The 27,192-nt window shown below is 37.8% G+C and overlaps 1 protein-coding gene across 5 annotated transcripts in view; it reads left to right on the forward strand.

The window, feature by feature from the left end:
- The window catches only part of UHRF2 (ubiquitin like with PHD and ring finger domains 2), a 90,096-nt gene that overhangs the window by 37,932 nt on the left and 24,972 nt on the right, over positions 1-27,192 (forward strand). For 4 of the 5 annotated variants that reach the window (XM_040089592.2, XM_040089589.2, XM_040089590.2 and 1 more), the window contains exons 4-5: positions 2,213-2,431; positions 19,817-19,926. In XM_040089592.2, the coding sequence (XP_039945526.1) occupies positions 2,213-2,431; positions 19,817-19,926 (329 nt within the window). The remainder of the gene's footprint in view (positions 1-2,212; positions 2,432-19,816; positions 19,927-27,192) is intronic. The other variant, XM_040089593.2, reaches the window with a different exon arrangement.

Raw genomic sequence — 27,192 nt, forward strand, 5'->3', positions numbered from 1 at the left:
CAAACAGCTGTCTTAAGAATTCAGTAGCCTGTTGTACAATAACGTTATGTTATTTAGGCACTCAATAAAATACGCATGATCTCTAGCTGTTTTTTGCTTTCTCTTATTACCTGTAGGTGAATCAATCATGTATTTTGTGGATATTACATTTAAAATATTAATAATTAATATGTAGAATGGTATGGTAATTCTTTTAGGTGAAGGTTGCATGACATAAGGGCAAAACCTCAAACGTTGGCTTTTCAGTATGCACTGAATTTGGAAAACATGGGAAAAAAAACCTTAGGAAATGTGGAGAGTTAAACTGTATGAAACTATTGTTTGGTAATTACTTGATTCCCAAGTACTTGTCTCTGTATGGTGTAACTTCTGTTGTGCAGAATTTTATCATTTGGATCTAAAAATGTTGGTGCAAAAGCACCAACTTAACTTTTGTAAGTAGCTAGAGGTGTGCTCTTTTATTTAGCCATTAGTTTATCCTGAAGGTACATCCACTCTTAACCTGTTGCGGTTCATGCTTCTTTTAACAAAACCATCCCTAAATCTTTTCCATCTCCCAGCCCCCCACATCAGTAGTAGCAAACTGGTGTGTTAGGTTTAATAGAAGGCATGAAATAAAGGAAGATGTGAGTTGTTGAATACTGATATAATCATGGACAAAGACCCTCTAACTAATTAAAGTTAGAAAGTGGTATGTTTGTTCACCGGCAGGCGGCACAGGAGTCATCTCTGAAAGGTGTGGCCGTCAAAAACAAGGTTCTTTGCTCTCTATTTTCCAAGGTCTTATATGCAGTACATATGCCTAACCCCAGCACCTCCCATCCCTGCTCTGTATTAAAATGAGGCTATTCGTCCTTCACGTGTGTTCAATTCTTCTCTTGAATTGGGTCAGTGGTTTCAAAGGATGAAGTCAGGAGAGTCTTCATCAGGTCTCTGTGACCCTCTGGCATGATCCAAGGTTCCCTGCTTTGTGATTGATTGATACCAAGTCCAGGTGCTGGCCATTGTTCTTAGTGGTAATCTGTTCTTATGACGGTTCACTTACTCCACTTTTTCTATAAACAAACTCATAACAGTTAGCTCTAGCTTAGGCATCTAATAATCATCAACCTACCATTTACTAATCTAACTTACATCTTGATCAATATAAATTGCTTCTAACCCTTAGCTAAAATCTTAACTTTTTAAAAATTGTGTTTCAGATGAACTTGTGTAAAATGTACCCAGTTTGATTGGTGGGCCTTCAGTCAACTGTTCAGGAGTAGACATCCTGATTTCAGGCTATAGTCTGTCAGTCTCATGCTCTTAGTAAGAGTAGTTCTAGTATTTCTTCCTGTAGTAAACCGCAATGTGCAGTTTTCCCAAGACCTTGAAATGTTCTTCTTCACAGTAGGGGGAGGCATGTAAAGTGGTAGAGCCATACTTTTATTACTAAGAGTAGGATTTTGCCATTAATGTTTAACAGTGCTGTTTGATAATGGTTAATTATTCTAGCTGTGAGTGCCCTTGCTAAAGTGCCAGTAATTGCATGATGAAAATATAATTCAAGATACATCATCCTCAGTACTGTTTGTTAAGAAGGGAGAAGAAATAATTTTAACAGCAGCTGTTTATTTGCAGTAGACTAGTTTAATTTTCTTTGTTAAATTTGTTCTGTGAACTCATGTAGTACTAGCTAAGTGATGGGAGATTTTTATCTACGTACACACAGTATCAAAAAGGAACTTCACTGTAGCATCTTTAACTTTTTGTTACAGGCTGGCTTTTTTTTGCAATTAGTATTTTGATTATGTCTATATTCTGCTATTTTTCCAGCACATGTGCAAATACAGATTCTAGTATCAAGTAATAGTTGTCTCATTCAGAGGAATATAAAAACCTGTAGTGTTAAAATGAAAAGCATCTCACATTTTTAAAGGTTTCCTTCCTGCATTGGGATTTTAGTTAGAATGCTGTCTAATAACACTAAATAATAGAGAAATGCATATAGATTTACTTAATTTTTTTTCTGAGAACTCTTGGAAGCTATTTGTCCCATCTGAAATGACACAAATTCTGAGTCTGTATTTAAAAAGGATATTAAGTCAGATTTTATGGGTTTTGTATGCCTAAAGAACATTTGAAAACTTTTATGTCTGGAAAAAGTTGTCTGTGACTTTCTTTTTACTGTTGCAGGAGTCATAATCATTGGTTGTTGATTTTGCTTTTCAAGGTACCCAGAAAATGGCATAATAGAAATGGACACAGTTAATCTTCGACCCCGAGCGAGAACCATTCTGAAGTGGAGCGAGCTAAAAGTGGGTGATGTGGTGATGGTTAACTACAATGTTGAGACACCAGAAGAAAGAGGATTTTGGTTTGATGCAGAAATTACCTCTTTGAGAGAAATCTCAAGGACTAACAAAGAGGTTCATGCTAAAATTCTGCTGGGGTAAGATTTGCTTGACCAACTCAGAAAATCTCTGCATATCATATGAAGTGTGTTTGGTTTGTTTTTTTAATCTGCTAATTACCTCTAGATTAATTTTAATGTCGTACTTTGACTCCACAGCTGTGTGAATTACAGAATTACAGTGCATGGTTTTTACAATGTGCAGACTTAACTGTAAGTCAGAATTTTTATTTTTCCTGAGATTGCTGGAGGTAACCATAAGGTTTTGATGTATTACGTGTGATTCAGATTGATCAGAGCGTGTTTCCAGTAATTTTTTAAATAACTGGGAACCCCTAGATCTCCCTGAGTAGGAGTCATCTCTGGCAGTTTGAGTAAGTCTCTGAACTGGCTAAATAAACATTTAAATAATAAAATATTTTTGTGGTATTATAACCTCTGATAAGTAAAATGTGGAGCTGTGAGATGTGAGAACTGCAGGTTTTCATTGTGACTGAGATTACCTGAATATCTTTGCTTTGTTTTACTGTTTAATTTTAAAACTTCCATACAGTTTTTAAGGAATAGTGTTTTCTGGAGATATCCTTAAGATATTGCTGTCAGTAAGCTGTGTTAGTGCCTTATTATGGATGAAGAGATGACAAGTGGTTGATTTAATGTTGGCATGTCCCACATTTACTCTTGTGTTATTGTTCTGAGAGTGTATTCCTGAAAAAGAGTTGGACTACTAGCATACCTTGTAGTTTTATTTAGAGGAAATGAAGATGCATCTGCAGGAAGACTTAGTGTGGGACCTGGTTACTTGGGAGAGACACACAGAAGTCTCTGTGAATCAGGTCTAATTCAGTATTCTGTATAAAAGTCAAATCTTACCTAGTATTGGGAACTAGCAAAGACATTGGCTTGGTAAAGTGTGCAAGTAAATGAATGTGTTTTGGAGGTGGGTTTTAATTTTAGAATTATAGGAGATTTATTAGTCAGTCTCAGTGCATTATAGTCACCTTTTATTGAATAGAGCAGGGACATTTTTGTTTTGTAGACAAAGCAAAAAAACCCCCAAACTTGAAATTCAAAGCTAGAAAAAAAATGAATAGATATTTTGAATTACTAACTTGATTGAGAGAAGAGATAAAGAAATGGAGGATGGTAACAATGGAGAGATGCAGATTTTTGCAGTAGTGCATGTAGTGCTAATGGCATTTTGTGAGTCAGGGATGGGTTTCATGACTTCCTACAAATAGAACTGTCCAAACAGCAGTTTATATGAAGTTCAGATGTCAGTTGACAAATTTTTTTTAAACTGTTGCCTACATGGATTCTTTCAGAGTTTTCCCCATCTATTAAAAACAGGATAATCAAAAAATGTTTTATATTGGCAAAGGGAAGCACCTGGTGGCTAATAAAAAATTCGGGTTGGAACTCTACAGGGGAGTCTTTTCTATATCTAAATAAACTGATAGTTATGCTTCAAACTAGAAGATGCTAAATTCAAAGACTGTCAGTATTGTCGCAGGTACAATAGGGTTCCCTGTGATACTTACTCTTACTATCCTCTGAAAGGAGTTGGGAGGAAAACAACACAGTTGACAAATACCTATTCTAAGATGATAAATTTAAGTCCATTTTTCAGATGGAATCATATTTCAGAGAATTTTCTTTCTAATTAAGAACTCTGGTTTCCTTTAAATGTTGATAGATTATATCTGTAGTAATCAACTTGTTGCGGTAATGTTAACTGAGCCCTGCAATTTCTTATGTTTATCAAAGAATAATTCTGTATGACCTGTACTACCCAACTTATTTCTCTCAGTTTGTAGTAAGAGAACAAGACAAATCTCCTAGTATTCATAAATTTGTGTAAGGAGCATGCAAAAGTAATTGCCTTCAATTTCAGACATGTTAATTTGCAAGTTGAAAAACAACCTCAGTGTTTCATTGTTTATTAATTAATAATATAAATAATATAAAATAGATTAATTTTGTTTAGAATCATAATACAGTTATTTTAATCTAGAATAATATAATTAATATATTTCTATTATATAATACTGATATGTGATTATGAGTTCTTAACATCGTTAGTGATAGCATTAACTATTTGTCTCAAAGGTGAAATTTATTTTTAATTTTCTATGATTATATGTTAGTGATTAATTGATTGTATGCTAATGACTAGTTTCTTGTGTACTACTTCAGAACAACCTTAACAGGCAAGTAAAGGGAGGCAGAGGTCTTAGGGTTGCATTAGATATATTCATTGCTTGGACTTTTTTTTCCTTTGTGGTATATCAAAGAGACTTTGTATATAAAAAAAATTGTATGCCATATTTGAAGGTTTGCTTTATTGATCTTGGTTGCTTTTGACAAAGTTTTAATGAAGCTATTGGCATAATCACAGGAAGTAACAAGAATATGCTTTGAAGCTAGTATAACATATGATGAATACTTTTTTTTGGTTCACCTTTTGACACCTGTGTTAGTTTGGTGTTACCATTACTCATGTCTTAGTCATAACCAAAAGGAAAATTCCTGTACAGCCTGTCATAATTTAGCTCATCTTTTGGAAAATACATATGAAATAGCAAATATTACCAAGCAGAGGATGAGACTGAATAGGGGAGGCAAACATCATTATGCATAATAATTGACCGCTTATTATTAATTCTCATTTTTATAGTATTCCCATTGCAGCTGAAATTTTCTGATTGTAGGATGTCTAAAACATATTGAACAAGTTTTTCTGTGTCTCAGATGCAAATACTAGGGAAACAGCAGTGCTTTGGCCGCCAAATAGGACTTAAGGTTTCTCATGACTGTGTGTCCATGCTTGCAGTTCAGCATCTGAATGTGAGAGTCTTATTTTGGAGAATATGTGGTACTTCTGAACTCATGCAGAACTGCTGCATCTCCGGTTTTAGATATCGTGTTTTTCTCTTCAGGGAGAGTGTTCTATTTCATAATGCCTTGTTTGTAATGCAGATTAATATGACTTGTTGTCTTTGAGGCTAGTTGTTCACAAGTTAACCTTGGAGCCAGCAGATATGTTTAAATGCACCATACAAAATCAAACCAAAGTAGATCAAATGATACTCTGAATTTGCTCCTTCCTAGAATTTAAGATAGAGACCAAATTAGATCTTAGCTTTTCCTTCAGTAAGCCCTTGAAAGTCTGAGTTTAGCAAGGCCTTTTGTCAGTACCAAGACTCGTACTTTGCTTAGGCCTTTGAAGATGTGTAAGAATGTAGATCTATATTATGCAGAGTGGACATAATTTTCTTCTTTAGATGAGTGAATGTTTAATGAATTTGATGTCTTCACCTATGCAGCTGTAAAGGAATGTAATACAACAGTCCTAAACTGTCATATTCATATTTGTCATCTTTTAGTTCTGCAGGTTTTTGTATGAGCATTTCTTCTCCCAAAAGAGGTGATTTTGCAGATTATTTTCTCTTAATTTTTTTTAAAAATATTCTTATTGTGTTTTTCTTGTAACCCACCAAATCTGGTGTTTGTCTTCCTCCTTTTTTTTTTTTTCCTTTATTTTTTAAATGCTATGCATTCATACTTATCATTTCACTTTTATTCATAATCTGGCATGTTTTACTCTCAGAATGCAGTATGATATTTTTAAATTATCTTTATGCTACTTGTATAGATTTTACTTTTAACTTCTCCCTTTAATTCTTTTGGACAAGATTTTCTGTTTATATGTAACTTCTGATTTTTTAAAAATCATATGTATATTTGTTTTTACAGCTTTGCAAAGGCACAGAAATTTAATACTTTACAGAATAGTGAGGCATTCTGTAATAGTGAGTGAAATAAGATGTCCATGGATTTTTTTTGTTTGTTTATAATCAAGAATTCTTGTGCTCCTGTCAATTTCTATCTAGTTAAAAAGAAAGTTATTGGTAGTTGTGCCTTGTTTTGATACTTAGGAAGATAAGAGTACCATACTTCTATCACTCCCAGTATTTATTGTGATCATCATCATATCAGAGTTGTTGTCATAATTGGGTAGATGCCAAATAGTATAGTTCTCAAGGTGCTTCTTCTTTAGGTCTGGAATTTTCATCAGTGTGGTTTATGTCTTACTAATGCTCGCATAATTTTCTACCTAAAGTAACATCCTGGTTTATTTATTTTATTGTAGTGTCTTTGACTGTTGCTGGTTGATCTGGGAGGTCATTGTTTTGATGCTGTGTGAAATACTAACAGTATTTACTTGGACCAATTTTCTCAAATAACTTTCATGCTGTATCAGCAGGTATCCTAGTAATAAGAATTTTAATTGCTGAAGACCTTACCTGCAGCTTTTTAGCACAGATGTTTCTAGGTAACAAAACTAGTAAAAATGTGAATTTGTATCTTCCACTTCCCTCTTCTCCTTGTGACTTTGGTGGAGCTGGTCACCTCCTTTGAAAAAGAGAACTTGTCTTGAATCAACAGGACTTTTTCAAGTCAAGATAGATTCTGAGTGGCCAAGAAGCCTGCTGGGATTTTTGATGATGAATCTGTAGAGATGATGCCTAAAATTTTTTTAGCATTTCTTTGTATTGCTTTTCTTAGTCTCTGCATCTAGAGATACACAGCCTTAGGGAACAATCTCACAACTCATAACAAGAGTGACTCTTGACAACCAGAATGTTTTGCGTACTATTTAATTACCCTGTTGGACAAAATAAATTACATTAGCGAAGTGGTGTGTGATTAATACACACATAGATAAATTCTCTGCTTGAACTTAGAAGTGAAGTTTACGGGAAATAAAACTGTTCACTTTTAAATTCCAGATTAGGTTTTTAACCTTTTTTCAGTTGTGGTTTCGGTTTTGAGGAAAAGTCAAGAATTAAGATATGATCAACACAAGGACAGACTATTATTAAAGAGACTTAGGTGTAGTGTGAAGTGCATTCTGTTAATGATCATTATGTACAGAACAAACTGCCCAGGAGATACTGGAACATCCTGAGTTCTAGAGAAAGGTGTTATTCAGAATGTATTGTTTCTGTCAAATGTGACACAGAACAACAGTATCTGACTGAGAATGACTCATGCTGAGAGCTTGAGCAGAGTGAATCCTGTATTCATTCATTGTAGTACTTGTCCTCTTAGCAAGATCTTTATGAGATACAGTACTTTGATTCAGCAACTATGGCATTAAACCCTTGGTGTTGATAAATGTAGGAAACGACCACCTTTTTGTGTCCCGGGGCAGCTAGGGTTAGCTTGTTGCCCCGGGGGGTTTCCACAGGAGTGGGGAACAGAGCCTCTGTACCAGTGCCTTGGAGAACTCTGAACCTGGTGAGACTTCTATGGCCCAGGCATTTCGACGAGGACAAAGGACAAAAGGAAGACTCTTCTTCTAGGATATACTCCACAAGGTTTATTGTAGAGGAGATCCAGAGAGGAAGAGCCCCAAACACAGGGAGCACGCGGGATTATAAACTGAGGGGGGGGCTGATGGGGGTCGGATACGAACAGATAACCAATCAAGTACAACTGGGGAGGAGTTATGGGAGGAGAACAGTAATTAGGGAACCAACAGGATTGCCGGGTAGGAGGGATTACGTTGTCAAGCGCATTAGGGCGTTGAGGGAGGTTTGGTGTACATAGAACATTCTGGGGAAAAGGGAAGGGTTTACAATGATGGGCAAGGAGGGTAGGCAGGGTTTAGGTGATTGATGGGGAAGATGCTGGAACAGAAGGCAGGGAATGACCATTTAGGGAACAAAAGGGAGTACGCAGAACTGTGTGTTTTGTATTGACATACAAAATACAGGGGAAAGTGGGATAAACTATCATAACAGAATACAACAGATAAAGGCTGGGGATGAACAGATCAGAGCAGCCAAGCTGATAAGGACTTGGGGGTGCTGGTGGAGAAGAGGCTGGACATGACCCAGTCATGAGCACTCACAGCTCAGAAAGCCAAACGTGTCCTGGGCTGCATCCAAAGCAGCGTGGGCAGCAGGGCCAGGGAGGAGATTCTGCCCCTCTGCTCTGCTCTGGTGAGACCCCACCTGCAGTGCTGCATCCAGCTCTGGGGGTCCTGGCAGGGGACAGGAAGGACATGTACCTATTGGAGCAAATCCAGAGGAGGCCACCAAGATAGTTGAGGGGAATGGAGCACCTCTTCTATTAGGAAAGGCTGTGAGAATTGGAATTGTTTGACCTGGAGAAGAGAAGGCTTTGGGGTGACCTAATTACAGCCTTCCAGTACCTGAAGGGAGCCTTCAAAAAAGCCAGAGAGACTTTTACAAGAGCATATAGTGGCAGAAGAAGGGGCAATGGCTTAAAATTGAAAGATTAGGTTTGATGTAGATTTTGGGAAGAAATTTTGTAGTGCAAGGGTGGTGAAGCATAGGGTCAGGTTGCTCAGGGAAGCTGTTGCTGCCCCATCCCTGTTAGTGTTCAAGGCCAGGTTGGATGGAGCTCTGAAGAGCCTGGTCAAGTGGAAACTGTCCCTGTCCCTGGCCAGGGATTGGAACTAGATGATCTTTAAGGTTCCTTTCAATCCAACCATTCTATTATTCAATGAAAAAGTACATTTTGAGAAGTATTTGGCTGACATAGTATAGATAACTTTCTTGTTTCTCCTTTCCCTTTGGACAGAAGTTGCAATTTTACAAATACTCACTGATGGACGTGTTCTACGCAGATCTTAGCTATTCCTTCACACTCTTACCTGCATGCTTCATTGTTCAGCCTTCAAGAGGACAAATCTTCAGGAAGCTCCCTTGAATAGAAAGGATTTGAAGGATTACTGCTTTAACATTTGCTTGTCCCTAATTCTTTTCTGATATGGAACAAATATTTTATCTGTATACTTCTCTTTTCCTGATTCTTAAAAAGAGAACATAGAAAGTAACTGATTTGTTCTTGATGTCATTTCCCTGCATATTGCCTGATCTTAGCTAGCAATATGGGGAAACTGATTGTTTCAGGTTTCCCAAAATGGAGGGCAAGTAGACTAGATGCTTGTAATTTGTGTTGAGCCTTTTGGACTGTGAATATACTGTTCTTTGAAATTCCAGAGTTTTTTATTTTTGTGGCAAACCAAGGCAAGTCTGCCTTACAGAGAGAGCCAAAGAGTAGGTGACCCAATTATTTAAGATCTTTTTGGTTCTGTTGGTGAAAAACGTAAAACTTTGGAGGGCAAATCATCCCAAGGAAAAGGAGTGAGCAAATCCTGTGGATCAAAACCTGGTTAAATGCACAGCTTGTGTCAATAGGCATGACTTTTAATAATCCCACTTTGACTTTTGTCCCTGACAGCTGCAGAAAGGCAAATACTGCATCCAATTTAAAAGAGGGCTAGCCTTATTTCAGTCTTTGGAAAACAAAGGGGACAATTCTTGTGAAGTGCTGGTGATACAGTGATGATTAGGAATAACTAGAGTGATTTTTTTTTTTTTTTCCCCCCAAGAGCGAATTGTGCCTTACAAACTCATCTGCCTTCTGTGTAAAATTATTTTCTTTGTGGCCAGGGGTAGAGCAAAAGTTGTAATTTAATTCAATGTGCAAGCATCCCATAATATCCTGTGCCAGTCTGGTGATTCATTTAGTAAACTGGGAGTATGGACAACCAGCTGGGTTTAGAAAAAGAAAACACTGAATGATTGAGCTCAGAGGATAGTGGTTATTAAGTTGCACAGTACTTGGAAAGTGATGACAGGCAAAGAACCACAGGGATGTATCCTGAAACTTGTTTTTTTGAGTATCTTCTGGCAATACAGTGGACTCTTGCTGAGTTTGCAGACACAGTAAATTGATGGAAATTCAAGGGTAGTACTGCAAATCAGAGAGACCTGAAGCAGAGTAGGAATGAGTGGCAGGAGCTTCAAGAAAGTCAAGGTGGATAAATGCAGACTTTTCTTCCACCTGGGAAGGCACAGCCCATTGAAGCAGTACTGACTGGGAAGTAGCACTGATGAGAGGAACCTGTGGGTCTTGGTAAGGAAGCAAGGTGAATATGAGCCAGCAGTGTGTAATGAAGATTAACAGTATTTGGGCTGTATAAAAAAAATAAGTAGAAAACTAGGGAAAGTGATTTACTCTCCTTTACTGAGCAGTAATTAAATTGCATCAAGAACATTCTACTCACTTACTATTCCACTCACCTCTAAACACACCTCGCCTCATCTAAATGGACAAAAGAGAGATACATAAAATGTAGTGAATTTCAGCAGAGGGGCAGAAAATTGTTTCTTTGGATTGCATCTAAAAGCTTAATATTTCTATTAATTGTGTATTAAAACAATAACTGCTTTAATAGTAACAGAAAAAATAATATGCAAAGTGTTAAAATTTCAAATGTTTTGGGTGCCCTAACTGTGACTGTAAGATGAAAGTATATTTTGAAGGTGAAGAATGGGTTGGCTTGATCTTGAGGGTTTTGTTTGGTTTTCCAGAACTGTATCTTCAGTATTTGTAAGTGTCCTTACTCTAATAAACATGCAGACTTGGAACCACAGTCTTCTGACTTGCTTTTTAGGGGGATGATATTTAGAAGTGTTTTGAAGTTTGATTTCTTCCCACTGAGGAAAGTAAGTCCAAACAGAAGAGGAAGAACAGAAGAAAAAAAATTTAAGTACAAAAAGGCAAGCGGTGGGTGAGTGGGAAATAGTGAGGAGCACAATATTAGACAAAGCATTATGAAAATGAAAAAAGGATTGATGTTTAAACATATGTATACATTTAAGAGAAACTTTGAGGATGAAAATGAGCTCTTGAGATTGTTCAAGCAGGATTAGCCAGAGCAATTTGTCTAGGACTAAGCGTAGTTGAGGTTTTAATAATGTTATGGGTGGTTATTCGACAAGCTTTCTGAACAATCCACTGTAAAAAGAAAATTTTCTCTTGCTACACAAAATGTATTTTTCGTGTGTTTGTATCTCTTACCTTTTATCCTGGCAGTGGACTGGTTAGAGGAGTCTGACTTCCTGTTTATACACACAGGTAAGAGCAATCCTCACACAACCCTTCTATTCTCTAGACTATAAACACTCCTGTATCAAGGGTGTTCTGTATCAAGCCTGTTAATAATTATTGTATCCCCTTTCTGGAACCACTCCTGTAAATTTCTTGTCTGTGTTCTCTGGGTAGCCTACACCTGGCCTAACTAATGCTGAGTTGTGAGTGGCATATGCCTTCCCTGTACCTGTTGGTATTGCTGCTCTTACTATATTCCAAGAAACTGTGGACCTTCTTTGCTTGCAAGAGCACATAACTGGTTTATGGTCAGCTTGTTTTTTTTATGTTCCTCAAGGTCTCTATACCAAGCTGCTCTTCAGTCAGGTGGAGACACTTAGCAGGTACTGGTACTGCCTCTGTGCAGGACTTGAATTTTTCTTTGTTTAACATGGTGATCCTTTCTGTCCAACTCGAAATGGTAGCAGAGGCAACTAATACTCACTTCCCCATGGATTGAGTTGAGGCTGATCAGTCTGTCATCAAGCTTCATTCTTCAAGATAGGTGTGATATTTGCCCTCTTAACAGGACAGTGTAATCAACTTTCTGTAACAGGACTAAGAGTACGCTCATCCATACATCAGGCAACTCCCTCAGAGCTCATGAATATGACCTATTAGAGCCAATAGACTAGTATATGGCCTATGTAAATGCTCCATAACCCTAATCTTCCACTGAGGCTAAGTCTTGCTTTGGCCATTCCTTTTTACTCTTGGGGACCTCAGATTCCTAAACATTGGTCTTAGCAGTAAATACTTGAGGCAAAGAAAGTGCTGAGTACCTTGGGGTTTCTGTGTTTATTGTCATCGGGGCCCTGCTATATTTAGCACTGACCCTACATTTTCTCTAGTTTTCCTTTCCTGTCATAAAATGTTACTCCCCAGATTCAAATCTAGGTATACCTTGGCTTTCCAAAACCTGTGCCTTCACAATAAGATACTTCCTCCTGCCCCAGATCAGCCATCCCAGCTTCCACCTCTTACACATTTCCATTTTATATGTAAGTTCCTTATTAATTTCTGCAGGCTTCCTGTTGCCTTTGATGTCCTGCACATGGTGATGCACCATTTTTGAGCTTGGGATGATGATCCTTAAATATCAACTAACTTTACTGGGCCCTTCTCTACAGGGTATATCGTAGGATTTTTCTGAGTAGATCTCTTCAGTGATTATATTCTACTGTCCTGAAATCTGGGGTTGTCTTGTACTTTATCCTTTCTCTAAGGATTCTGAACTCCATCATCTCGTCATCATTATAGACAAATGTCCCATGACAAGTTCTTCACTGTTTGTATATATCAGGTCTAGAAATCTGCTCCTCCATAATCCGGAAGTTATTACCACTGCACTCCAGAAATTCCCTGTATTGTTTGTGATCTGCTTTGTTGACCTTCTGGCAGATGCTACGGTGCTTCAGATTCCCTATGAGAGCAGGACCTGTAAACATGAAACTTTCCTGTTGTCTGAAAGAGTCTTCATGTACTTACTCCTTATAGCAGGCACCTATTACAGCATCACTAATGTTCTGTCTGTTAACCTTGACCTGTAAGGTTGGTTGATTAGGAACCTTGACTGGTTCCTGATCTGCCCTCATATAAAGGGCAACTGCTCTTAAGTCTTCTTCCTAGCCTCTTCTTCCTGAAGAACCCTTACCGATGAGTCACAGCTTTCCAGTCACTTGAGCTATCCCACCATGTCTTCATGATCCCAGTGTTGTCATGGAGCTGCATTAATTACACAGACCTCTGTAATCTCCTTTGTTCATTGCCCATACATTATGGTATAGGTAATTCAGGGAGGCACCAAAGTGTGCTTTTCTCATGTTTGTCGGGAATTTCTCCAACAGTTAAACCCAGGGCATTTGGATTTATCAATATAAAAATTATAATTACAGGATTATGAGAGATTCAAGACAAACACATAAGACTTGAAAAGGCTGTAATAACATTATGTTATGGCCATTGGACACAAATGGAGGATTTAATATCAAGCACTAATGAAACTGGAAATCAAAGTGGAAGCATTTGCTGTAATTTTTCTGAATAGAGTTAGGCAATATAAGGAATGAAGATACTCCAAAACAGGCAGTGGCCCTCTAAATGCCAAATTAGTTAGGACCTCTTTTTCTCTCTAGGATTTTATTACTTTCAGGAATTCTTGGTGAATTAGCTTGATCGTGTTCTGAGCAGGAGAATCCCTGCATACAAAGTTTTTTTATTATAGTTACACTATACATTCAAGCTATGATAATAAATTCATTACAAACTTTCTAGGTTAGAAATGTGGGTTTTTCCTTCTTTACAAGCAGTTCTCCTTGCTTCTGGTTTGATTTGACCATTCTTTGGAAATATCTGTGTGATTCTGTGCCATTGTATTCTCTTAAGATTTCTGAAGATGGATACCTTCAGAAGTTTTCATGTTTTATTTTTTTTCCCCGTTTTTTTGGTTGTAGGGTTTTTTTGTATGTTTGTTTGGGGGTTTTGTGATTGGGTGGGGTTTGTTTGATTTTGGTTGGTTAGTTTTAAAACACCTTACATTTTGGGGGGTTGTTGTTGATTTATTCACTTAGATTTTGAGGGTATTTGGAGAGTTTGTGGTTTCAGGGTTTGTGGATTTTTGGTTGGTTTTGTTTTTTGGTTTGTATTTTATTTGGTTTTATCCAGAGTGCTTAATATGTTTCTGTGCTTTCCTTTCCGCACCTTTCCGCACCTTTTTGGAAGGTCTCTTCATCCTGACAAGTATCTCTGTGAGTTTATTATGAAGGGAGGTGCTTCTTCTAGTTTCTTTGTTTCTGAGTCGAGGTCTGGCAGGGTTCGCAGGTTGGTCTCCTGTAACTCTATCTTAGCTCATGATGAGTGTGTGCTGCATCTACTCACTACTTAAAATCTGGATAGCAGTGTTTAACCTCTTACAGTAAGACACACATGTTTGTATCTTTGCTTCTTCCTAGCATGGAGGAACTTGTTGACTAGCTCAGACCTTTGGAATGGTGCCTTGAACAGACCCTTAGCATTGTTTCTGTGCACTGCAGTTCAGTCTACAAACACACAGAAAAGTTGACTGAGCTTAGACCATCCACTGTGATGCCAAGCACAAGATACACACCACTTGTATCTTTGTTTTTCATATATTAAGACTTTGGTGTATTACCTTTATGGGACATCAACCTGCTTTTTTACATGGTTCTTCATGGACTTTCAGGTGTTAACATCTTTGTGTTTGAACTTGGATTTGGAAGCTGTAGTTGCCTATTGAGCATTTGTGATAGTGCCAGTCACTATCACAATCAGACTCAGTCCTGACTACAGGAAGGGAGCAGCTGGAGGGTGGCAGTGGATTCCCCTCTCTGATGGGACAGGGGCCTTCATGCAGCACCATGGGCAGGACTGGGTTTGGGGCGGGTGGGATCAGAGCCCACCGCAGGCTCCACAGGTCCGTGGCATGGGGCAGGGATGTGTGCAGTCATGAGCCTCTGACATTGTTGCTGGCTCTTCTCTCGGGCCAGTTCTTTTGCCAGGTACTCTTATGTCCACCTGCCTACAGCTCCCAGGCTAAAGAGAAGAGAGTCTCTGTGTCCAAGTGTCTACTTTCAGAATCTGGCATCATGGACTATAATATATTGCTCTGTAAATGCATCAAGCATCACACCTACTGCTGACATTGAAAAAAGCAGTATCCTGCCTGACTTATGTGTATATCCACGGTATGGATTTCTAGGTTTGGGAGTATGTGTGTTTTGTTTTTAAAGGCATTAAAGATTCATATGGTCCTTAACATAGCCTAGAAAATGTTGATTTAATTTTTTTTTTCTGTTGTTTAAATACTAGTGTTATAGAAAGAGAGTAATAAAATCTTTGCACAGTCTGGAAGTTGTCATGTGTCTTTATCTTTATAGTGCTTGTATAATAAATGAAAAGTTGAATTAAAAGCAGAGCTAATACTGTCTGATTTTGTAACTGCATTTTTATTTTAATGATTAAAATGTGTGTGGAATATTCTGAAAAAAGTCTTGTAAATACTTTCTGCTTTTTTTGCTTGTGTGCAATAAAAATATGAAATAAAAAGAACCTCTGTGTAATTCAGTACAACCTAGCAGAATTGGGTCAGAGTATGAATGTAATATGCTGTCTAAATGTGGGAAGTCACCTTTGAAATAAGCCTGTTTAAAATCAAATCTCCAGTCAACTGCTTCTAAGGAGATTATATTAAAAGTTTTAACAAGCATTTTGAATGGTAATATTGAAAGATTGTGATTTTTTAAAGAAGTTATTTAACTATGGTCAGTTGATGCAGAACAGAAAGAGCTGCTGGCTGAAAACTTTACAGAAGCTGAATAAAGGTTGACTGATGTAAGGCATGTAAACAAAGTGTTGCATATGAAAATATAGGTACAGAAAGTAGTAGTAAATCTGGTTTTGTTTTAATTTGTATATTGTTTATTAAGTGAATTTTTGTATTTGGAAAGCATAGTCGGTGTTATATTCTGTTAGGTTTTATTCTGATCATGGCTGTTTCTTCACTGACCTGGACAGTAGCTTTTGACATTAGCCGTAGAGACTGACTGTGAAGTAGTTGTTTGTGGTAAGCATGACAGTGTGAGTAAGGTTTTGCTCTAAGAGGGCCTAAATATCATTAGACACTTTTCATTATTATTCTTAGTAAGAATATAAACGTTGTGTGTATTTTTCTAGTATTCCCCCCCCCATTTTTATTCAGCATTGTATTTTGACTTTAGTGTGTTTTAAAATACTATACTTTTAATTTCAGTGTGGTAAAATGATAAACCCAGAAGTTTCCAGACAGAAGTCTGACAATTGTCACAATCTTTCAGACTGTAAGAAGAAGTGATAAAGTTCTCTAAGCATGGTAATTCTCCAGCAGCTTTTACTTTCTGGGAAGCTGATCTTTGAAATATCCAGGATAATACCCACTTGTCATACATCTAGTCAACTGTGATTTTGAATGTCTAGAAGTGTTTTGTTATCTGAAGGTTATAAAAAAAAGGAGACACGTGTGAAGGAGAAGTACAGATAAAAGAAGGTTCAGTTGAAGATTTCTCTCTGGCTTTGGCTAACCTTTCTCAAAGGAAAGCTTGCATTAGGAATTCTGCTGTGTTGAAGAATCTGGCTTTGTTTTGGGATTTAATTATTTCAGAAGATTTAAAGTTCTTACTTGAAATACAAACACCCCGTTTACTATGCATATTGCGTAATCTCATTTTTGGTATGGTAGGGTGAAGAAATGAAGATTATACATTTGACAGCATAATAGTTGATCTTCCTCTGTAGTTCTAGATATGCAGCTGTGACATTTGCTTGAACTTACTAGCTTTGTAATGTTGTTTGATAGTATTTGCTTACTTCTTATGTAACTCATAGCAGAAAATAAAATGTTTTCTCTGGTTCAAAGGAAAGACTGAGTCTGAAAGTTGCTTTCTAAGTGTCCTTATCCCAAAGGAAAAATACAGGACAAAAAGAGAAGGAATGTCTACCATGATCTAGTGTATGTGATAGAGAAATTATGAATTCTGTCCGTTTAATAAGTACTGCCTAGATATATATAAGGAATAGTATTGCTAGTCAGTACGATTGCAGTGCTGTGAGAGGGAAAACATGCCATGCAGCTATATTAATAATATTTTTTATTATTTCAATTTCAATTATTTCTGTTTTACAGTATTAGAAGAGTTTTATTTAGCCAGCTAAATTAAAAAAGAATGTTGTGCTTCAACACTTTGAGGTGGAAATGACATTTTTTGAGATGATACTTTGTAATAAAGTTGATGATAAAAGTCTGTTCTTAACAAAAACTTTGCTGTTACTGTTTGGAACACTTACATCATTGAATCAACTTTTAAATCTTTTCATGGTATCTTTTAAGGAAACCATGTGATAATCATTGTAGTTAAAAGTAATTTTATAGTTCAAATTGTCACAATTTAAAATTTAATTAATATTCTACTGAACTCATGTTTGGCTTGTTTCCCAAAGATATGAATAGCAAGTGTCTAAATTGCTGAGAAAAGCTGTATGTTTTTTTGCCATCTTCCTTCTTGACCACAGACTATATGTAGAGAATACAGATAATTGAAAGCTATTTTTTTAACAGCTGCTTTTAGTTTCTTGGGGAAAATGCAGGGGTAGGAGGAAAGGTAAGTTAAATAACTCTAAACCATAACACACTGTAGAGGGAGGAAAGGAAATGTGTGTTTTTCCTAGATGCAGTTTTGCTCATACTAGGGATAGTGGTTATAGACGACACACATGTTTAAGATTAGCAGGATGTGAAAATCAGTGAAGAATATGCTTAAATCTGTCTGAAGTTTACTAGAATTTGAGAATACCAGTCATTTGTAACTGCTACATTAAGTATAAAATTTCACATTAATTATGTGAAAAAAGTTATAATTCTGTGTTTTTGTTTTAAATTAGATTCACGACTTTGAGTTCTGTTAGAAGTCCTAGAGGAATAACATTGGATAGGCAGTCAAGCAGTGTTGTAAGTAAGAAAGGTTCTAACATAGATTTATGGCATTTAAGCATGTCAAACAGGTATGTTTTGTCTTTAAATAATCTAGGAATAACAAGAAATACAGGACAGTTAATGGATTCTTCAAAGTCCACAAAATAACCTGGGAAATACTGGTGCTGTGAAGAATTTATTGATTCAGTTTTCTTGCCAAAGATTATGTTTATGTCTTGTCCTTTCTATATTTTAATGTATTTTGCCTTTGTGATTGTGAATTGCTCAATATTGTGGGTAATTCAAACTGTCTTTGCATGCTAAACCCAAGAGGTGTTTTTCACAATGTCCAGAACTGTTTTAAAGTACTATCCCCTTAGAGTGCAAATGAAGTTAATTCTAAATTCATTATTTTCCTTATTGGGAAAGCAAACAGTTCTTTATCTGGTGGATGTATTTGCATTGATGCAGCATTTGTATATTCTGTTCAAATACCCTAATTACTTGAAGTTTGCTGGCATTTGCTGTTTATGCATGTGACCAACAATGGGGAATGTTTTTCCTCCCAAAACTGCTGGGAAAGAAAAAGATCAAAACAAGTTGCCTAAGTAAACAGCTGTTGGTACACTTAAAAGGCAATTATAACCGATCAGACACTGACAGAGTCCTCTCAACCCCAGTTCCGTGGAGACCTAAATACTGCAGTGTTCAGGGCCATGAAAAAGTGATTTGTTGCCTGTGGTTTTTCCCTGGCTTAGTTTTTTTCTGCGTTAGTTAGCTCATCATGTGTCAAGAGTCCAAGAACTGGTACTCAGCACAAAGGAGGTGGTGAGAGCAGGTGAAGAGCTAGAGCAGAGAACCACAGATTCCAGACTGAAGCCTGATGTTTCTGGAGATGTTCTGTTGTTGCAGTTATCTTTATTGAATATGAATCTAATACCTTGTTTCCCTATCTGTCTATAGTCTAATTTTGTTTTGCACACTAGACCTTTTTATATGAATCTGCCACCTGGCTGGCTTTCTTCAAAAGTGTTTTCAAGTCGCCTCTGTGATAGGTTCTTACAGATATCCATCAGTATTTTACTGTACTGAAAATTAGTGCTTACTTCTAGATCGGGTGGTAAATTGAAAGTGGTAAGAGAACAGGCAGTTGAAGAGAGTACAATATCCTAAAGAGGAAGGAAAAGGGAGTGCTTTGCAGCTGTTGGTGTCATTATGGCCATTTCTTCCTAGAAACGTTTCTATTTGAATTACAGTCTGTGTGGGTAGAAATATATTTTAATAAGAGCAGATGAAAACCTTTACATTTCATATTTTCTAATTCTTTTCCTGTCTGTCTGTCTTGTGGCATTATTGTTGTGGAGTCTTGGAGTATTTGTTACTACTAATCACTGAGATTTTGCACTGAAACCTGACATTAGCAGGACCAGTATATAATTCAATACAGTATTGTATGTCTTTCCAGAGTTGAGAAGCAGTTAAAAGTCATAGAAGGGCTTTTGAAATTTTCTGCTGCTTTTCTTGCTCTATGGGTTCCAACTATTATTCTGTCTTATAAGTCACACTTCTGTGACCTGTAAGTTTGTTTTTGGTACTATACTTCTATAATAATGTTTGGGATGCTGTATTCCAGAGGATGCGGTTTTGTCTGGTCTGCTGTGTTTGGCCAATAAAAACATTTAGAGGTTTTAGAAGTGGGATTAAGTCGTATTGGATAACTGTCAATAGAGGCATACTGAAGTGCCAGACAGTCTGAGGATAATGGAATAGTCTTTTCTTTAAGCAAGCCCTAAATATGTGTTTTATTTTTTTTCTTAGAAGTTACAGTGCTACACTGATTTTTGTGTGTGAATTGAAATAAAGGATCCTATCAGTAATAATAAAAAAAAGGCTACTTACCTTTATCTTATTGCTTAGGATTCAAAAAGTACAGAATTTAGGTCTGAGGAACTAAGTTGAATGTACTTTTTATTCTTTTTGTTTTTCAGAGGTCCAGAAGACACAATAAATGATTGTAAAATCCTTTTTATAGAGGAAATGTACAAGATTGAAAAGCCAGGAGCCTATCCATTGACATTTGGGGATGGAGATTTCAAAAGTATGCACTTTTAAAATTATTTGAATATAAGTACAAATTGAGTGATGTTTCTTTAGAAAATATCAGCATGAAGAGGTGGTAGTAATAATTGCTTTGTGGTCAAGAAAGTAATTGCATTAATTAATTTTTAGATTTCTGTTCTAGAAGTATAGTTACTGTAAGATGGCTGTAGTGCTTGACATATTCAGAAACTAGTAACAGCTTGGTGCTATCAGTCATATATGGTGAAAAAGGGAAACAGCTGATAATGCTCTAAAGGAACAGTGCAGAATGAATTTGCAGTCTCATTTCCTAGTTCCTAGGGAGGTGTTCAGACCACCAAAACTGCTGTTGCAACTGACATGGAACTTAAGCTTTTAATAAATTAATAAATGTCAATAATATAATTAGTTGGTAGTAATGCACTTTAACTCTGTCATTATGGCAGGGAAAAAAACTCCCAAACATATAGGGAACTTTACACTAAAGCTGCTTGTACCATGAAAAAAGAGGGATAATTAATGTTTGGATTAGTTGACCCTACATGACTACTAAAAAAGTTACTATGCCAGACCTCCTTAATCTCCCCACAACCACAATAAGGAATTAGTGGCAGTTTCTCTAAGAAATAATGTGACGTTTTATCCTAAATTTGAAAGTATATTCAAGTTAGGAGTGCTGAGTGGCAACACAGAAAATTGAACTGCAGGTCTACAAGTAGGTTTTAGATATAATTATATATTACATTCCTGACTCGGTGCAATTTTTCAGAATCTTTGCAAGTGGCTCTCAGTGTACAGCAATGAGTCTGATTAATGTTTATTTGATGTCTAAAAAAGCCAAAAATAAACCACCCACTGTTTTTCAGAGGAGAAAATACCATTCCCTGTGGTATTCTTAAAAGTGTCAATTTCTCAACTCATTATTAATTTTCATTATTTGAGAATTACTTCCTTTAGATTACTAAAAAAAGAAAACAATCCACTTTTTTTTTTTTTTTTTCCCTTGGTCACATTAAAAAATCTTTGCAATATCTTAAAACATGCTTTGATTTAAAAAGGTTGCAGTGTGAGAAAATTGAAAATCTACAAATACTGTTTTTTGTTTATATACAGTTTATATTGCAAATATGCAATGTTTTAAATGTCATAAAAATTATTGCAGTTAATTTAGTTCTTCCCCACAGCTTCTGTGTAGTGAATTATTTTTTAATGTGTCAAGGAAATGAATGATTACTGTATTGCTGACTATACAAAATTGTCTGCAGTGTTGCTGTTTGATCTGACATGAGTATATACTTACCATAGAATCATTTGGATGGCAAAAGACCCTTAAGACCATCAAATCCTCCACTAAACCATGTCCCTAAGTGCCACATCTACATGTTTTTGGAACACTTCCAGGGGTGGTAGTTCCATAACATCTCTGGACAACGTCTTCCAGTGCTTGACTATCCTTTCTGTGAAGAAGTTTTCCTAATAACCAATCTAAATCTCTCCTAGCCCAACTTCAGGTAATTTCCTCTTGTCCTTTTGACTAGTCCTCACCTGGCTACAAACTCAGGTGGTTGCAGAGAGCAATAAGGTCTCAGGTCACCTGGGCCTTCTTTTCTCCAGGGTAAACAACCCCAGTTCCTTGAGCTGCCTCTTGTAGGACTTTTCTCCAGAGCCTTAACGAGCTTCACTGCCTTACTCTGGACACACTCCAACACCTCAATATCCTTCTTGGAATGAGGGATCTGAAGCTGAACACAGGATTTGGGGGGTGGCCTCACTAATCTGTACTTTGTAGACTGGTTGCCGCTCTAATTGTTTCAGGGTCAAGGCCTTAATTGTCTATTACAGCTCCTTCCCTCCAATGTTGATAGTTGTTTCTTTATTTGTAATCTCTTTGCTTAAACTACCCAAATATTGATATTTTTGTAGATTTGCACCACTGTGTATGTTTTATTTAATTTTGTTCCTGGTCCCAATCTTATTAATTTCAGCATATTGTTTACAACCTTCATAAATAAATATAATTCATTAATACAATGTTTTAAAGTGTAATTGTGAAAAATAAATTGATCTGGGAATTCAGCCTTATTTCTTGAACTGCTCTTTTTCCTGAAGCCAACACTCACCACAGAACCCTGTTTATGTGATTCTGGTTTTTGAGCCAGGTCATCTGTTTTACCTTTGCTCAGGTATGTACAGTGCATATCAGTTGAGGTGTATGCTGTAACCAGCAGTGTAGCCTGTCCTTTTGTACTGTACTTTAAAACTCCCTTTGTACTATGTATTAAAAAAAATTAAATATATATACATCTGTCTATAAACACACAGCTCCCTTAGCTTTTGTACTATGGAAAGATGCAGAATTTTATTACAATAATGGCAGATGGCAGGTGAAATTAAAATCATTAGTTGGCCTTAAATATTCTATGAGATTGTTGTAAGCACAATCAGGAAATGCACTGACAGTATTTTTATCCATATTAAACTACTGTCCATGTTCTTGTCAAAAGATAGAATGCCTTCTGTGGAAGTAATCCTCGTCGGATAAACAGTGTCAGTTGTCTCTGCAGAAAAACTCTTATTTCTTGAGCATTGTCACATAATAATTTGGTTTTGTATGTGTAAAGTGATGTCAATATACATTTAGCTGTTACAATTAAAAATAAAGTAGTAATTTTCTAATTAATGGAAGTAAAATTCTACAGCTGAGGAAAGGAGTAAGACTAAGCCTATTAGACAATTATATTAGAAATAAAAAAAATCTAAGAAGTAACATATTTGTAAATATGTTACAAATATTTGTTTGCAACATGCAAATAAGACCTAGGTATCAACATATATTATTTCCATCAGAATCCAAACTTGTGCTAACTCCTTCTGCAAAAAAAAAGATAATACAAAATTATTTATGCAACTAAACTCTGCATTGTTGAGGTGAACAGTCTCCGTGACCAATAGTGCAGTTATAGTTAGTGCATATGGCTTACAACATGGTTAAAACAGAAATGTGAAAAATTAGTCATATCATGAAAATGACAGTTTATAGTTTGTATATTGAAGAAAGTAGAGAACTCCATATATTGTTTAACTGAACTAAAACATAGGGTTATTTTTTTCTTTTTTCCTATTAAAAGAAATACTATTAACTTTTAACCAAGAAACTGGTTTTGTAACTAAAACCAGCAAACTACATAGGCCTAAACAATGTGTAGTGCTCAGAGATACAGAAAAATATGCTGTTTCATGTTGTGTGGCTAGTCTCTCTCTTGGAGCCCTGGCTAGCTTGAGAGACAAACCACAATGGGAAGGATTTTTCCTCAGGGCCCCAAAAACCCAGGAGCATCTGTGAACCTTTTCCTTTAGAGAGAGATCAGGTTCTCATCGATCGCAAAGGAAGGTCTGCACTTGATCCAGGGGGAAATCAGGGCTTTATCCAGTCTTTCTTCTGTGGTCCTGCCCCGACCAGGGTCAGGAGACCCTTCCCTGTCCCCGAGCCAAGAGATTTTTCCCACTTGTTACTCTGGCTTATAATCAGGGGAGGGGCTAAGGGCAGGGACAAGCTATTACCCAATCAGGGATAAAGTGGGAGTGTAACAGAGTTGGATTGCATTCCAGTGTGGGAGAATGGGCGGGGAAAAGGGGCAGGGACAAACCTCGGGATGTTACATTTTCCAGGACAGGGGAGTACAGAAGAAACTATTGCAAGACCCAATATAAAAATTAAGTACAATATGAAATCATACACAGCAGCAATGTTGTCTATTATTTATTGGATGAGGACTGGATTTCCATAGGGACTGCTCAGTCATCACTTCTAAAGTTTTTCAAAGGAGTTAACAGTTACCTGGGATTTCGTAGTCTGACTTGAATTGGTGCCAACACCTTACACAGAGTTTAACATGGAAAACCCTCAGATTTGTTCATCAGCACTCATACAATTTTTCCATTCTTTTCAAACGAACCTTGGGAGAGAAGTCTCAAACTAATAGACGATTACCTCCATTTGGATAGCATGATCAGTCTTCTAGGCTACACTTTACTTGAAGCAATATTCTCATAGATTTTGGAGTTTTAAAAAAAAGTATATATTTCAGTGTATCTTTGCCTTTAAGACTTGCAAGATAGTTACTGCTGGCTGCTTTACATGTTTATTTCTCAGGTTTTCCAGTCACTACATTTCACTAAACCTTCTATCTGCAGCTGTAATCTTCCCTCCTGGGTGATTCTTTTATATTCTTCCATTTTAAAGTTTTTTATCTTAAAAACAATTATTCAAACAGCATTGTTTCAGCTTTTCTTATCATATAATTGTTTTAGATGGAAGCGACCTTTAAAGATCCCTTTGCCCTGCCCTTGGCAGGGGGATTTTTCATTAAATCAGGTTGCTCAAAGCCCCATTCAACCTGACTTTGAAAGGTTCCAGGGATGGGACATTGACACCTTCTCAGGGTAACCTGTGCCAGTATCTCATCATCCTCACAGTAAAAAATCTCTTCCTTGTATCCAGTTGAAATTGTGTTTATTTCAATTTAAACCTGCTCCTTGTTGTCATTATTGTTGCTCCTTGTCATTACTGTTCTTGGTGAAAAATCTTTCCATGTCATTCTTATAAACCCCTTTAAGTACTGAAAGGCCACAAAAAGGTATCCCTAAAGACTTATCTGAACAAATTCATCTCTCTCAGCCTTTCTTCATAGGAGAGATGTTCCAGCCCTCTGATCGTTTTCATGGCCCTCCTCTGGACCTGTGCAACTGTGGTTGGATGGAGTATTGGGGGAACTATGGGCCTGTCAGCCTGACCTCAGTGCTGGGGAAGGTCACGGGACAGATCATGCCGAGTGTCATCGTGCATTGTGTTCAGGACAGCCAGGGGATCAGGCCCAGCCAGCAGGGCTTTGTGAAAGGCAGGTGCAGCTTGACCAGCCTGATCTCCTTCTATGACAGGGTAACTCACCTAGTGGTTGAGCGAAAGGCTGTGGGTGTTGTCTACATGGACTTTAGTAAAGCCTTTGATGCTGTTTCCCACAGCATTCTTCTGGAAAAACTCTCTGCCTGTGGCTCAGTCAGGCACACTGTTCACAGGGTAAAAACCTGGCTTTATGGCTGGACACAGAGGTTGGTGGTGGATGGAGATACACCCAGCTGGTGGCCAGTCACCAGTGGTGTTCCAAGGGTTCAGTACAGGGGCCAGTTCTGTTCTTCATGGATGATCTGGATGAGGACATTGAGTGCAGCCTCAGTCAGTTCACAGACAGCACCGAGCTGGGTGGGAATGTTGACCTGCTGGAGGGCAGGAAGGCTCTGCAGGGGGATCTGGACAGGCTGGATCATGGGCTGGGGCCATGGTGTGAGGTTCAACAATGCCCAGTGCTGGGTCCTGCCCTTGGGCCACAACAACCCCAGGCAGCTCCACAGGCTGGGGCAGAGTGGCTGCAAAGCTGCCCACAGGAAAAGGACCTGGGGGTGCTGTGACAGTGACTGAACATGAGCCAGGGTGTGCCCAGGTGGCCAAGAAGGCCAATGGCATCCTGGCCTGTACCAGCAACAGTGTGGCCAGCAGGACCAGGGCAGGGACTGTCCACTGTACTCACCACTGGTGAGACCATAGCTTGATTCCTTTGTTCAGATCTGATCTCCTCACTCCAAGAAGGACATTTTGGTGCTGAAGTGAGTCATACCATGTGCCTGAGAGTATTGATTAGATATTAGGAAAAATTTCTTCACGGAAGGGGTTGCTAAGTGTTAGACCAAGTTCCCCAATGAAGTGGTGACATCACCATCCCTGGTAGTGTTCTAAAGGTGAGTGGATATAGCACTTGAGAACATGGTTTGATGAGCATGATGGTGGTGCTAGGTTGGTAGTTAGACTTGATGATCTTAAAGGTATTTTCAAACTTTAATGATTCTATGATTTTTTGATGAATTGCACTGCTCAGTTTGGTATCATCTACAACCTTGTTGAGGGTGCACTCAATTCCACTGGGTATATCATTGCCGTAGATAGAAAATAATACTTTTCCCAATATGACCCTTGAAGAACACCTCTCCTTAATAGTTTTCACTTTTACATTGAGCCATTGGATATGGACCATTCACTCTTTGAATGTGGCCATCCAATTAAGTACTTAACTCTTTAACATTTCTCTCATCCAACCCATCTCTCTTCAGTTTAGCAGCAACAATGTAGGACAGCTATAAAGCTAGAGAATGTCGCAAAGGAGGGCCACAAAGATGGTGAAGGGTCTTGAAGGGAAGCCTTACAAGGAGCAGCTAAGGTTGCCTGGTTGTTTAGTCTGGAGAAGAGGAGACTGAGGTAGTCATCACAGTCTACAACTTCCTCATGAGGGGCAGAGAAAGGACAGACACCAATGTCTTCTCTGCAGTGACCAGTGACAGGACCTGAGGGAATGACCTGAAACTGTGTCGGGGAGGTTTAGGTTGGATATCAGGAAAAGGTTCTTCACCCAGAGGGTGCTTGGACACTTGAACAGGCTTCCAAGGGAGGTGGTCACAGCACCAAGACTGCCAGGGATTCAAGGAGCTTTTTGACAATGCTCTGACACACAAGGGATTCTTGGGATGTCCTCTGCAGGGCCAGGAATTTGGATGTGAGTGATTCTTGTGGATCCCTACCCCCTCATGATATTCTATAATTCTATGATTTTATGTGAAGAATATTGTGAGGGTCCAAATCAAAGGCCTTACAGACATGTAAATAACATCTATAGTTTTCCTTTGACAATTGATGCATTCTGTCCATGGTGGAGGGCCACTGTGCCAATCAGGCACTATTTGGCCTTGGTGAAGCCATTTTGGCTGTCTTTAACCAGCCCTCTCTCTGTCTTCCACACGTTTTGACATGTCTTCCAGGAGTCTCTGCTTTGTGATCTTACTGGGCCCTGAGGTAAGGCTGGATAGTCAATAACTTCTGGGTTCCTGCTTTTTACGCTTTTTTGAAAAGGCTGAAATACTCCTTTTTCCTCTAGTCACTGAGAATTTACCCTGACTGCCTTAGATTTTCAGAGATGATGTAACTGCCGTGACTTTTTATGTATGATGGAGAGTGGCTTAACAACTATATTAAACAATTCTCTCAGGACCCTGGGATCCATCTCCTTGGGTCCCATGGTCTTGTCTGTTCAGATGATCTTAAATCTGATCTGCTCTTTCACTGGGAGTTACTTCAACTGTCTTGAGAGTCACTCTCTTGAGGTTTGGGGACTTGAGAGACATGGGAAGAATGATTATTAATGAACACCGAGGCAAACAAAATTGCTGCATACCTCAACCT

This window comes from Hirundo rustica, chromosome Z (assembly GCF_015227805.2).
Source record: "Hirundo rustica isolate bHirRus1 chromosome Z, bHirRus1.pri.v3, whole genome shotgun sequence".
NCBI lineage: Eukaryota > Metazoa > Chordata > Aves > Passeriformes > Hirundinidae > Hirundo > Hirundo rustica.